This window comes from Pleuronectes platessa, chromosome 17, assembly GCF_947347685.1.
Source record: "Pleuronectes platessa chromosome 17, fPlePla1.1, whole genome shotgun sequence".
Taxonomy (NCBI): Eukaryota; Metazoa; Chordata; class Actinopteri; order Pleuronectiformes; family Pleuronectidae; genus Pleuronectes; species Pleuronectes platessa.
Genome location: NC_070642.1, coordinates 11,132,469 through 11,146,971, shown reverse-complemented (window position 1 = coordinate 11,146,971; position 14,503 = coordinate 11,132,469). Strand labels below are relative to the sequence as shown.

The 14,503-nt window shown below is 43.1% G+C and overlaps 2 protein-coding genes across 2 annotated transcripts; both read right to left on the bottom strand.

The window, feature by feature from the left end:
• Positions 1-3,830: 3,830 nt before the first annotated feature.
• vrtn (vertebrae development associated) lies at positions 3,831-7,437 on the bottom strand. The gene is made up of 3 exons (XM_053445692.1): positions 7,276-7,437; positions 6,140-6,471; positions 3,831-6,030 (listed from the first exon to the last, which is right to left on the bottom strand). The coding sequence occupies exons 2-3, from the start codon at positions 6,449-6,451 to the stop codon at positions 4,270-4,272; spliced, it is 2,073 nt and encodes a 690-aa protein (XP_053301667.1). The 5' UTR covers positions 6,452-6,471; positions 7,276-7,437; the 3' UTR covers positions 3,831-4,269.
• A 2,513-nt stretch (positions 7,438-9,950) lies between these two features.
• On the bottom strand, positions 9,951-13,417 carry LOC128460113 (uncharacterized). Its single transcript, XM_053445154.1, has 7 exons — positions 13,281-13,417; positions 12,918-13,181; positions 12,507-12,812; positions 12,369-12,422; positions 12,081-12,179; positions 10,596-10,642; positions 9,951-10,500 (listed from the first exon to the last, which is right to left on the bottom strand). Exons 1-7 carry the CDS (start codon positions 13,336-13,338, stop codon positions 10,387-10,389), a joined length of 942 nt encoding a protein of 313 aa, XP_053301129.1. The 5' UTR covers positions 13,339-13,417; the 3' UTR covers positions 9,951-10,386.
• Positions 13,418-14,503: the final 1,086 nt, after the last annotated feature.

The window sequence follows — 14,503 nt, the reverse complement described above, 5'->3', positions numbered from 1 at the left end:
ACCTTTAGAGAAATCAATTCACATCAGGCTCATTTTGAAGGCCAACACAGTGAGGCTGTCCCTCTGCTGACGCCCTGGTTACAACTCCTGTAACATAACAGTACATCATAAAATCTTTAAAGCATCAGGCAGCTAACGATGGGATGTGATGCAGAATCACATTAGGCTGGAAATGACACAATCGCGGATATCATTTGTGAATATTAAAGCCTGAGGGTTTGAGAAATGTGGAGTGTGTCACAACAGAAAACGTCATTAACGTAGATTTACGAGGCTTTACGACAAATTTTTGCACTTTTCTTATTTGCCCTTCAAGCAACTCATATTGTCGCGGCGATGCTGCACTAGCAAAAGCAATGTTAATGCACATGACGGCATATAAATCAATTCCAAGTGAGTTTTAGTGCCAAGGAATAGTCCTCCTGGTGACATGGAGGGATTGTGCTCATCACAGGGTCTGTGTAATACCCATAATATATATGAACAACACATATAAGCTGTAAATAATGTTCTGGCACTGACTAATCCCTGGTTGAGGCTCATAGGTGCTCTCATCTTCCCGTACTGTTTATTCTGTCATCAAACAATTTGTTTCCTTGATCTGGTATTACTGGATGCAATGTTGGATTATGTTTATTAATGGAACTATCACAAGAGAAATCTGCTCTACACACAAAACTGAGTCGTGTTTGATTTTGTGTCCAAACCAGAGTCTGTGTGTGTGTGTGTGTGTGTGTCTGATGTGGGTCTTTTCTCCAAGCCAGCAAACCATCACAACTGCCTTGTGAAGTAAACCACTGCCATCTAGTGGTCATACTCTATACATGGATTTATGTTCCAGGTTTGCAATGAGTGTATCTGTGGTGTGATTTCTGCACTTTCAGACAGATAAAAAAAAAAAACTAGGGTCAAGCCTCAGAGTTCGTCTGTGTGCATATCGCTGCTCCTATCTGGGGGTAATTGGCATCAGACCGCGGGCGTAAAATGTCCCACAGGTCTGCATTGTTTACTGAGAAGAATCTGGCATCCTTGAGATGCCGCTCTGTCTTCTGCAGTATGCTAAACCATGCTCCCACCTGCCAACCCTCATTATTTTCATGCTATTTTTGAGACAAACAATGTAGAGTAGCTCAGTGCCGGTGAGACCGCATTCCATCATGAGGATGGAAACAGACCCATGAACCACTAAGACTTCATCAAATATTTGCTTATTCCAAGGTCAGTCCCTTTAGAGGGTCTTACGCTCTGAAGGGACTTTTTAAATATGTAAACTTTTTTTTAATATGTTACACTGATCCAAGCAGGCAAGTTAAATTAGCCTCAGGGAAAATATCTATGTTATGTAGAATAAAGGAAAGACGGCAGTTCAACTGATGAAGGGCATGGGATTTGGTCAAAGGTTCAGGAACAGGTAAGAAAGCAGCACTTCAGTCAACTCCTGTTTTCAAGGCCAAGCATCAACCGTCAAGCTCAACAAAAACTTAGCTTCTGCCCAAGTGATGTTATCAGATTAGACAATTGGAATGTATCTCATCTATCCCCTATTTGTATTCATCCTTTTATTACAGAAGGTGAAGAGATAAAAGATTCCAGACTCAAAGTGAGAATGTTGTGGCTCATGGTCAGCGTCTTTATGTCAAAGTCATAGATGGGCCCGATCCACAAATTCAGAATTAGCTTTTTTATCATTTGTGAGTTTCTGGGGAAATTCTGAAATCAAGCCATGAAATGTGAGAAGTAGAGCTGGCTTTCACTTGTGTTTATGGTGGAAACAGGTAAAGGTGACTATAAATAAAAGTGCCACACAAAAAGGGATTAGTTCAATTCAGTCTCTCTACACAGGATAACTTCAACCGCATGATTCTATCAAAAATCGAAATGAATTTAAAAGGAATAACAGAGATGTAAAAAAAAAGTAAGGGGGGGGTGCCAAAAGGTTTCAAGCCACTTCACATATTTGCAGTGGAGACATAAATAGAAACGCCATGGAGATATTCTTCAATATATAATAATGATACTCATGGGTACTTTTTTATGAAATATTTATAGAGTACTCAAATTCACCGTATAGTAATGCAAGCATATAGATCAATTAGGTCAAACTGAACCGGAGTCCACTAGGACCAGTAGAAAAGACGGGATAATGGATCTCCATGGCAGGAAAACAGTTAACTATGGTACAGATTTTTTCCAAAACATTTGCTCATCAATGTTTTAGACATGATTCAAACCTCTTACATCGAAAGTTCAAATGATAAACTTTCTATCACACCAATGAAGGTTTCAATCCTGTTGTTTTTTCAAAGAGAAACAGTCACAGATCTCCCCCCCCCCCCCCCCCCTCTTCTCTGCACCTCCGACCCTCCCCCAAACTCTTGGATGTTCCTGGCCTTATCACAAACACCTCCATCCCCATGCATACAATTAACCCTCCCCCCTCTCGCCCTCCAAGTCTTGACCATTACCTTCATTAGCATGAGCACAACAGCCAAACAGAGCAAAGTGAGCAAAAGACACAACACTAGTCTCCAAGCTCATTACTATTCTTTAGACACTAGTTTGGTCGGACCTGTTTATCTGCAGCTACACAAAATGATTAAGCTCCCTCGTCTCTTGTTGCTTTATCTTATGTGCGGCACGTTGTTTGTTGATATGATTTACTTCAGCAAAGGCCCGACATACCTATTGAGCCATTATGTAATATAACTTCAAATGTCCAGTTTGTCCCACTACAGAGAGGAATCCACACACAACTGATGGGGCATGAAATTAGAAAAAAGGGGCTATTGATACCACTTCAGCAGGAGCAATGACTCACCGACGGGGAAAACAACCACTGGTTAAAGAAATTACAGACATCTCAAAATATCCTGCTCTTAGATACTCTGGTGGGTGTAGCAGTTGGTCGGGGTGGTGTGTGATAATCAGTGACATAATGAAGCACGTCCTAAGGTCACATACAAAATATAACAGCATTAAATAACCTGAGATAGAGAGATAGAGATACAGCAATACATTAAACATTGTGTGTGTGTGTGACTGATCAAGCGAAAAATGAGGCAAGAGGTTGATGCTGATCGATGGTTTATTGATTCACAGCCCGTGCAGACTGTCTCACCTACTGACTGAACAAAATGCAAACTGCTGGCATCAGCGGTGCCAATATCAGACATTTGGTGAATAAGAAAAAATAAATACATAAAGTACAAATGTAAGTTGAAATCTATTATTCAGGTCTTATTCCCCACAACACATCTGCCTGTGCAGAGAGAAAGGTGTGCGTGTGTGTGTGTGTGGGTGGGGGGGGGGTAACTTCATTTTCAACAAAATAGTAGAGGAAAAAATAGCTTATACATGCAAAATGATTGTCACAGTATCTCAGGGAAATAGGTAGTCTTGGAATGGAGTGTAAAAAAAATAAAATATCTTCATTTATATTCATTTTTCAAGTTACATAAAAAACAGGAGAAAAAAAAAACGACTTGTAGGTACTTAACAAGCGTGTGCAGACTGGGTACGAAAATACATTCAGTGTAATGAGAACCATTTTAGTGCAAATATAGCGTGACTAAAGTTTGTGTTTCTAATTTGCAGAAAATGGGGCATTTTCAAAACGCCAAAAACCTTATACAGCCACTTAAACCTTCAGTGCACCGAGTGAAACCCTGAGGTGAAACATTACATAATAAAAACAGGAGAATTATGAAAAAGGACAAGACCCATGTTTACAGGGGATGTCCGAACAAGAAGTCCTTAAAACCAACTGGCTGCTCTTTACGTTAAAAAAAATAAGGGAAAAAAAGTTCTGCCAAGAAACCAGATCAATACATGCAAAAAAAAAAAAAAAAGCATTAACAATCAAATAACAACGAAGAAATAGCAGAGTCCCCGAGTCCAATGTCTGGCAGGAACTAAAAGACACCGGAGAAGAAGCAGCTTCAAACAAAACGCAGCTAAACAACAGCTTTGAACTGCCTTTTGCCTGGAGGGCAACATGCAGGGTTTAAACAGAGCTGCCGTTTCTTTTCACACACGTGCAAATGTCCAGGAGGGAGGAATGAGCTGCGGTGGTGGGGAGAACAGGGACACAAGACATTTAGATGCTAAGCCAGTGTGTGCAAGTCTTTTCAGAACATGAAAACACCGAGGCAACAGTGTAGGTAGTATTTATACAATAAAAAACTTGTTTACGGGGCCAAGAAATTCTTCAACAGAGCAGGTATGCTGCTTCTGAAGCCTGTTTGTATACAGGATGTAACCAGTTTTCATTTAACCGTGAATCAGCGACACCCCGTGATGCAGAGCTCGCTTCCACATGTAGTACGTGGACCGCGGCGTGAAGGGGAAGTAAGACCTGAATTCTTTGAACGTAGGGAAGGACTTCTCTTCAAAGCGTTGCTGCAGGAACAGCTTGGCCTTGGCCTTGAAGTTGGCCAGCGCCACAACATCCATCGCAAACATCTGCTTGTCTGTTGGTTCCTGGCTGTGAAGCACAGGTTTTGAATGTGAGACATCAAAAGAGGGAACAGTGGAGTTTTCTAAATATCTCGGCCTCTCGATAAACGGGAGCATGGGCGGGGCCTCTATCCTCGCCTCTATGATCTTGTCCTCTGTTGCAGTGCTCTCCACACAAACTGGGAGGACCTCTGCACGCTGGGCAGCCATTTTCTCCTTCTGGTTCTGCCTGCTACGCCAAAGCCAGTAAAAACAAGGGGACATGGCCGGGAACTTGAGCTTGAACTTGGTCAGGGACCACTTTGAATTCTGGACGTGCAGTTTGGCATCATCTCTGAGCTGTTTTTTACTCATGTACGCCAACCTGAAACTGATGTGCTGTCTCCTGTAGATCCTCATCCTGGGTAAGATAGGCTGGGTGACGTTAGACAGGACCGGAGACAGACTTTTTGGACTCTGGCTCTTGTCAGCATCTGAGCTGTCCTCGCTGCTGGCGACGTTGCCTTTGTAACCTCTGTTGAACAGCATGGCCTCTCTCCTCCAGTTGTAGTAGGTTGATCTGGAGATCCCGGGGAAATGTCTCTTGAAGACCCTGAAGGGGAGGGAGGCATTCATGGCGATGCAATTCTGTAGACAGCGCTTTGCTTCCTGCATGTGTGCCAAACTCTGGGCCCGCTCTACATCCAGCTTGCCGAGGCCGAGGCCAAACATACTGGCCACGCTGTCATGGTGTTCGGGCTCCTCCCGTTTTGCTTCAGGTGAGGACCAGGCCTCCTGCTCCGTGCTCTCTCCAGGACTAATCTCTCCAGTTGAAGACGAGGTGGAGAAGGTTCCGCCAGTTTTCAGAAGCTCGTGCTTCCAGTTATAGTAAGACGACCTTGAGATCTCGGGGAAAAACTCCTTAAATTGGTGCAGGGGGATAAGCCTTCCCTCTAAGTAGCAAGCCTGCAGGAAATACTTTGCCTCGTACCTAGAAGCAGACTTTTTGCAGTGCTCCTGCGTCTGCCTTTTCCAGCGGTAGAATGTCCTCTTGGTAATGTTGTACTTGTCCTTCAGGCTTGGGTAGGAAAACTGCGAGTCCGGGTTCTGCAGCTCCTCGCTCTTGCTGGGAGACTCTCTCTGTTCGCTGTCGTTGTTCCCAAATGTGAGGTCTCTGGTATTGGCTAGTGCGACAAAATTATTTGGCCTGAACGAGACCTCGGACTGCAGCTCGCCAGACCACATGATGTGGAGGGTTAACGGCTGAGAGTCTTTGGGCCAGGTCCTCGGACGTATGACACGGTTGAAATAGGGCCTGATCTTGAGGTTGAACATGGGATAGATGGAGTAGATGTTAGACTCGAGGACAGATGCCAGGGCGTAAACGTGCCACATGTTGGCGTAGGCGCCAGGGAAGCAGGACGCTTTGACGTCTGCATCAAAGATGGCCTCCAGGACTGTGACGGGCAAGTTGAGCATGTCCTCAGACTCTTCAGCAGAGAGACTGAAGCGAACTGCCTGAAGCATCATTTTCGAATCGATCATCCCGGAGAGGTAGTATCGCTTCCACAGCACCATTTCCACGACAGTCCGCACCTGTGGAGGAATAATATGAAAATAATGTAATCACAGCGTTTATATACATCAGCAACTGCAACAGTATACGTTTAGACTATTGAGACAAATATAGAACTTCAATCCTCACCTGTAGCTCCAAGCTAAGTCCTGTGTTCCCCACTAGCAGTGTGCTGACTGCCTCAAACAGTAAGTTGCCTTTTCCGCTGCAGTTTAGAGGCAGGAGGTCTCTGGGTGCATCGCCCGGGTACAGGTCACGGGCCGAATCGTCCACGCCTGCCCACTCCGGGAAATCCTGAAAGGGGGTCCTGGGAAGCTGGAATGGAGCGAGGACCCTGTCCACCCCCAGGGCCACTCTGGTGAGAGCATCCAGACCGGAGCTCTCTGTGGCCTCCTGGAGCTCTCGCAGCACGGACAGCACAACCTCGTTCCTCTGAATCATACCTGGAGATGTGATGAGACCTGGGAAGGGGAGAGGAAAAAGAAAAAAAATTGGAAAAGAGTGGAATCAGAATCCAGTAAAACAACACAATACAGTTAGAGTTTAGAGTTCTTAACACTAGGGGATAAGCCTCAGATATTTGCTCTTATCTCTGTTAGCAGTAGACTAGATTATGGGGCTTCGGACTCAGTTCAAATGTTCTCGTCTACTCCCTGTACAGTTATGCTGATGTATAAGTTGGGCTACTACAAAGAAATTATCTTCTGGGTGATGACAACTGTATTAGTGCATGAAACCTTCTGTTAGATCACGCGATATCAGGATAATGCATAGGATGGATGTTAATAAATCACTTTTTCTTCTTGCATGTTTAATGGGTATTTTTTGCTCTTGAGTGAAAGAAACTCGCTTTAGTCTGACCTTTATGTTTTTGAATGCCAAATAATAATCAATAGGTTGTGTTTCATACAGGTCAATATCATCAATACAAAATAATGTGCAAGTGATTTTATTTAGACTTTTGGACTTTAAAAATGGCTGCAACAGGCAAGAAACGGGACAATATAACCGAAACGAAATAAAACTCATACAGATCAAATTCAAAGTCATTACCTACAACACTATGGACCAAGGAGTCAAATTTACGTCATTCATCTATTGTTTTAAGGCTCTTACAAATGATTAGCTCCTTTCTTCAATATTTCGAACACATACTCGGTGTTTATACGCCGAGGCCTCGTGTCTTTACTTTTCAATAAAAGAATAAACAAATAGTTTCACCCCTCCCTCAATTTAATCACGCAGGGAAACCATGCTGTTCTTACCTGAGCGTCCAGAGAGTGAAACGTGTCTCAGAGGATTTAACTTCTTAGTGTTTTCTCCAGTATTTTCGGAGGTTTCGCTGCAGGTAAGTTACACTGATCTCTCCCCGGGAGATTTTCAGTCCATTGTGCGCGTGTAGCTCCGGGGTCGTCCTGTCCTGTTCTCTGCGGCGGAACAGTGGCGATTTGGGGGAGTGATAAGCAGCACCTCCCATCAGGAAATTGTCAATCGTCGATTCGCCTTTTTTGTTTTCTGCGGAGAAACACCTCCCTCCTCCCCCCCCGCCATCCATCCCTCCGCCCCCTCCACCTCCTGAAGTAGACTGCAGACCAGGGTCAATTTCAATGTGAAGTGTTAACAAAAGCCAATGTGTCAAGGGCCACAGGAACACAGAGGCAGCAGGGGCCCTGCAGTGTCAACAGGTTCTGGATTGCTTTCAGGTTCTGTTTTGGCTTTTCCACATGTCACCAGCTCAATTTCAAGGTTATTTGTCAAGTGCTCACGGTGTCAAAAGAAAGAAGTGGTTATTTTTTGAACCGTAAATAAAATCTGCTCTTTCTCATGTGGCTGCTCAGAAACCAATTTGTTATTTTCGTAAAATGTGCTCTGTTAAAACATCTGTGAGACTATCTAGGGAGAAGGATCCCTCAGGGGCTCTCACTGGGGTTTCTATGTTTTTTTTGCCCCTGAGAAAATGTTTTCATTGGTAGTTTAGTGGAGGGTTAAGGGCAGAGTATGTTGTGACTTCTGAATTTTGTCTATAAAAATAAACTCTGATAGATCAATTGTAACATTTTGTAGAACCTTTCCCTTTTCAAACTTGTATCCCTCCTCACGGCAAAAAGAAAGTAACAATGCAACTTTCACAGTCATGAACTTGCTCTTCCCTTCACACGTAGTGGACAGTCTGAAGGCCAGTATGTGGATTAGAGTAGATATGTGCAGACAGGGTGTGGACATGCAGCTTTATGAGAGAGGAGGAAGGCTCCAGCTCTATTTGTTTCTCCACTGTATCACTTTTCACACCTCCTCTCCGGCCTTTTGCAGGATTACGGTAATCAAAGCCTTTTGTTCCACACACGCACAACAATCCCATCGAATGTGTCCCCGACCCAACCCCCGCGGGCCCTCACTGTGTGGATCCCAGCCCTACAGCTTGTTATCCCTACATACACACACACACTTACAGTCACACACCAGGGGACAACAGCATTTGGCCCCCACTGCTCTGTCCACTCCAAGCCCTTGGCAGACAAGCTGGTGCCTTAGTTCACTGGGGTTCAAGGCTTTGACCTAAAGCTTATCAGGTATTTGGACAATGAGTGTGTGGCTGTGTGTTTGAGGAAGAGCCAGCCCCCCCATCTCCTCAACACGCACACAATGTTCCTCTCAGTCTGAATGTGTTAAGAGTCTGTAGATATATTAGAAATACACACAGCTAGTTCAAGGCAAAACACAGTTGCATGTAACTTGCCATTCATTTTGAAATTGATGACGCGTTTGTCATGTCAGGTCCAACAAAGTGTCGAGTGAAAGTTGCATCAGCGGAGCGGAGTGTGGGGAGGAGGTCACAGCGACCTCTCTCCTCCACATATTTCATTTTAAAAGGACATGATTTAATTGGAATGTGAAAAAAGTTCAAGAAACATCCAGCAGCACATTTATTATGAACCCAGGGATGATGGAATATAATGCCTTTATATGATGTTGTGAAAGAGCCTAATAGCTGAAAAATGCTCTCAGTGCTCCACAAATACACTAAATATGCTCCATTAGCCTTGATCTTCAGCTTTGAGCATCAGTAGGGGGAAATAACCTTTATTTTGATATACTCTGTACCACTTAAAATCATACTCATGCCTTCACCTCTCCTACATTCCCTTCTCACCTTCATCTTCCATACGCTTTAATGCATTAAAGATTTTGCAGGGAGAAATTCTCCATCTAGATCAAATCAAGAAAAAGGACATGTTTGGCAAATCCGCTCTCGTTTTATGTGATATGTAACGAGGGCTTCTTCTCTGTATTCACCCTCCACTTTCGTGTCAATGTGTCTTCTTACATCTCTTCAACCCCCTCAGATTCTTGGCTGTAGCCACTCACACACCTTAGGTGTGTAGATTAGCTGTGCTGCACTGCACTGTGAACACAGTAGTGGGCTGGCTGCAAGTATTTAAAATGCAAATAGGGCAACACTGGGACCGGCTCCGGCAGTCTCTCACCTGCTGTGGCTGTTGGTACACTGTGTGTGTGTGTGTGTGTGTGTTTGTGTGTGCGTGTGTGTGTGTGTGTACTGGCAGGGGAAAGCAGAAGGAGCTGTAGACTGAACCCCGGAATGTATTACCAATACAGTTTAGTTTAGCGTGTTTGCACAAGGAAAATTGCAGGTTTGTCCTCAAAATGAAGCATGATGGCTGTGAAGCTGAAAGCTTGAAATGCTGTTCTTTGGTAACACGTTTCTGGTTGTCATCACCACCACATCCTGTTCCTCCACCTGGTATGATATCCCCTAATAAAAATACATCTCAAGTATAATTAGTCTGCATTCTGTGCATTTCATTTCTTGTACTTTATGATGGGCCCTCTGTGTAGCTGCCTTTACACAAATAATGTAGGAAAATAACATCAACAAATGGGGATCACAAAGGAGCACACGCTTTAAACACGACAGGAGTCGTTATATGAGTAAGTTCATAAAGTTTATGGTTTACAAGAGTGACGTTTTTTTATTATAGACTTGAACATGAATACATTGCAGAGAAATCAGTCAGAGACATAAATGAAAATACACATGATGATCTCTTGATTTACAGATTTACACGTAATTGTACACACACGGTTCACCTGCTGTTTAGAAGCCGGTCATTTCTAAAAAACATAAGTAAATGCATTGAGGTAGATTGTTTAAATACCTCTCACATCTTTTCATATCTCAACACTGAATCATCAAATTAAATAGCAAAATACCTCATCGACTAATGTGTTGGCTGTAACAGTACATTGATCTGATGTGGAGTGTTTCAAAGTATTGGGATGTACGGCAGGGGCAAAAGTGGAGCTCACAAACAAAGTAAATATACACTGTAACATATATATATTTATTGGACAGAAGACTATTTGTATTGGACACAAGAGTATTCAGTGGGCTCCACGTCAGGGACCCACACTCTGTCAGAGCCGCCAAGGAGATTAATGTCAGCGTAGATGACATTGTCTGTATCCATGACCTGGAGACATACACAGATGTACATTCTCATTTCAAAATGGTCCCACGTGTAAAAGAGGCTGCTGATTGGTGTATGAATCTTGACATTTGACTTACGACTGATCTGTAGTCGTCTGAACAAGGCTCATCGGGCAGCTGGTTGTCTAAAATAAAAAAATATATAAATGCACACATTCTTATTATTATGTTTACATGTCATGAATTGTGTTCTGTGCTGGACTAGTGTCCCAAGCTTTTGTGTGAGCAGATTAAAGACTTACGATAAGATTTAAAACTTCAACATAGCAGCCAGCATCTTTTCTACAGGGGAGTAACAGCCAACTGAACAGCGAAACCCCACCAGTGAAAAGTGTGTGTGACTCTGTTGGTAACTGTAGCCGGTCGGGGACATGTTAGTGCACATACGTGTGCTGTTCACTGTAAACACACACAGTGGCCACACCTTACTTCAACACAGTCTATGGCCCTTTAAACCTCCGGATGTGGTCTGGTGTGATAGGATATATATCCAATCTCAGAACTACACCAGTAGTAAGAGCTGTGTACTTGTGATCAGATCTCAAAAAACACATATTAAGTGTGTAAGCACCCCCCCCACACACACACACACACACACACACACACACACACACACACACACACACACACACACACACACACACACACACACACACACACACACACACACACACACACACACACACACACACACACACACACACACACACACACACACACACACACACACACACACACACACACACACACACACAGGGGGTGGACTAGTGGCAGAAACTTGGACTATGGGAAGAAAAGTTCTCTGGTTCATCTCTGGTTCGACTCCACGGAGAAACAACAAAAAGACGAACCTGGATTGATCTGTCCAAAAATCCAAGAGGATTCTCCCTACCCTGTCTAGTACCCCTGAGCAAGGCACCTTACTCCCCCAACATCTGCTCCCCGGGCGCCGTACATGGCACCATCTGGTGCAGAACACACTGCTCTGTGTGTTCTGCACCAGATGGGTCAAAAGCAGAGGTTAAATTTCCCTACCTGCATGAGTGTGCCTGTGCATGTCTGTGCATGTGTTTGGGACAAATAAATGCATCTTAATCTTCAAGGGCCTCATAGACTGTGAAGACCAATCGGAAATCAATAGAGGATTTTTTAACATGTATACCATTAACTGTTGCAGCCTGGTACTCGTATTTTGCTACTGCCATTATCTCTTTAAAAATAGTTTTGCGATCAATTTATGCTGGGTTGGCTCAGGAAGGATCCCCCCCATTCAAAATTTGTTGCTGGTGCGACATCTAGTGGCAATGAATATCATATATGACCTTTAATAGTATTAGATACACAGGTTATATAAGGGAGCCTATGAAACATTGCAAAATATTTAACTCAATGTGTGAAAAACAGAACTTGTAGGACATTGGCACATCTCAGGTATGTTGCACAAGTGCACTTTTGAAAGGCGTCATGTGAGGACATACGCAAAGTGCCTCCGCACACGTATGAACCGCAGAGTGATTTCAGCAGACGCTTCCTGTGGCCGTAAGAGATGTTTGACGAACTTACTGGTTCTTCTTCTGTTCAGAACAACCACTGCAACCGCCACGGCCAAAACCACACAGCATGCCACTCCCACAGCCGCCCCGATGGTGCCGTGGTTACGACCTACAAGGGTGAGGAATATCGCACGGAAATATGAGAAACAAACCCTCCACAGCCATGACTACTTTTGTTATTAAGCACTGAAATATTATCATCATGTCTGCCTTTTGCTGTATCGGTAGGATTTTTATTAAATACATATACAGAGCAGTTTTAATAAACTTGGATAGGCTACTGCTCTCTGATGCGCACCTTGAGTTTCAGAATCCAGTTCTATAACCAGGCCTCTTCCCTTCCCTTTCGGAGCTACAATGAATAGAAAAAATTATCATTAATTCTTCTGCATTTCACAAATTGGTGTCTACTGGTTAGAATCAGTCACAGACAGACCTGGAGCTCTGACCAACAGCTCCACTGAAGTCAGGACCCGAGCATTCACAGTCGCCCGACACCTAAACTTCAAGAGCTCAGGACTTTGAAAGGCGACAGTCAGAGTTACATCACAACGGGACCGATGAGTTATCTGATGCTGGGCGTCGTCTTGTATCTCAGTGTCGGTCTCGTCCACCCACGTCAGGGTGATCAACTGACCACGACTGGTGAAGCAATGTGCGTTCTCCAAGAAGGAGAGTAACACACACTGCAGTGACACTGTTTTGCCGGGCAGGAGTTTTAACTCCAGGGCAGAGATCAAGGCTGAAAGAAAGACAAAATTGTATTCCTCTTTTTTTCTCCTATCAGATGAAATAGATTCTGCATCAAGATGTGCAATCATAAGGCTTTTATATTGACAGCACTCACTCTTAGTAGAGAGGCCGTATGACCTTTCATGGCAGCGATGGAGTCCGACATCCTCTCCTGTGAGATGTTCCATTCGTAGAGTGCACCTGTCGTCCTCTGATCTGACACTCACGATCTCTCCATTACTGATGATGCCAATGTCCTGACTTTGGCTTCTGCTGAGCTTCCACATATGAAAGCAGACCACATCAATGTCCTTTTCACAGGGAAATGTGATATCATAACCCCCCTCTGTAAATATCAGATCGTCTTCTCCATCTACACCTGTATACAGAGGACAAAGAAGTTTTTTCTGCCGTTAAAAGAAAAAAACGAACATACAAGAGAAACCACAAAGTAAGATTGCGTTAATGTTTCTATTACCTGCTCTGATAAAAGAAAGCAGGATCAGCGTCCCCACGATGTGAGCAGTTGCGACCATCCTGTGTGCAGATCTGTTCACTGTGAGCAGGTACACTCTGTCCTGAGGTCTGTTTCACATTAGTTGACTCTAACGTGGCTTCCTGTGTTTGTCAACATCCTCAACCTGCTGGGAAATCTTACCAACTGTTGGTCTGGATGTGAGAACCCTCAGAAAAAGATTCAAACAAACAGCCTTGGAATGATGCCTTTTTTACAAATACAATAAAGTCATGCACGATGATCTAAACCTTTATTTTCCTGCGTGTAACTGCAAATACAAGACTTCCACAGTCAAGGGTGAAATTGATGAAACTGCATAAATGTTGATTTTAATATTTCTCTTAGTAAACAGCATGTAACATTGCTCCGTCAATACAAAAGTTTTAAATGTTTTGTGCTTGTCTTTATGGAATGATTAAATGATGTCTGGATTTAAAAAATCAAAAGGTTTTGACCTTCAGTGGTGCTGATCTGTATTCTGTCACAGAGTCCAACAGCCAACTGTAATCACAACATGTACAAAACAGTTTAAATATGAATATTTAACTGGTTATTTAAAAAAAAAAAGCAGGATCCACTGGTGCAACTTTCACTCCACACTTTGTTTGACCTGTCATGACAAAACACTTCATAAATTTCAAAATGAATGGTAAGTTTATTGCAACTGAGTTTTCTCTTGAACTAGCTATGTGTATATTTAAGGAGTTCACAAAATAGCAGAACACAAAAGACATTGTGACCTTTAAACTGAGTTCACGTAGCAACTTGAATTGCAATTGCCGATACAACTTTAAGAGCAATTTATATTTTGTATTTGATGATGAAAAAGCCGGGACTTTTAAAATGTGTTGTAGTAATAATAATTATTTTTGTTATTTTTATACTCAAAATCATCATAATTTCTTTGGAAATATAGTTTTCCATGACTGAACCCAACAAAAGTGAGGCAATAGAATTTGGTTTAAACTGCCAACTTACAATGTTGTTGCTTTTATCTATGCTGATCAGCAGAGGGCGCTAAAGCAGAGTCCTTCAAAATTACAATGTGACTTTTTATGATCTCATTCGGGACGTTTCAAGTCTTCTTTTGCTTTTCAAGATAGCATGTCTATCTCACTAAAGTTAAAAGTTTAATTTCACTCTTCCACACGGCTTCTGAAGAGCTGTTCCTGGAAGTGCACAGA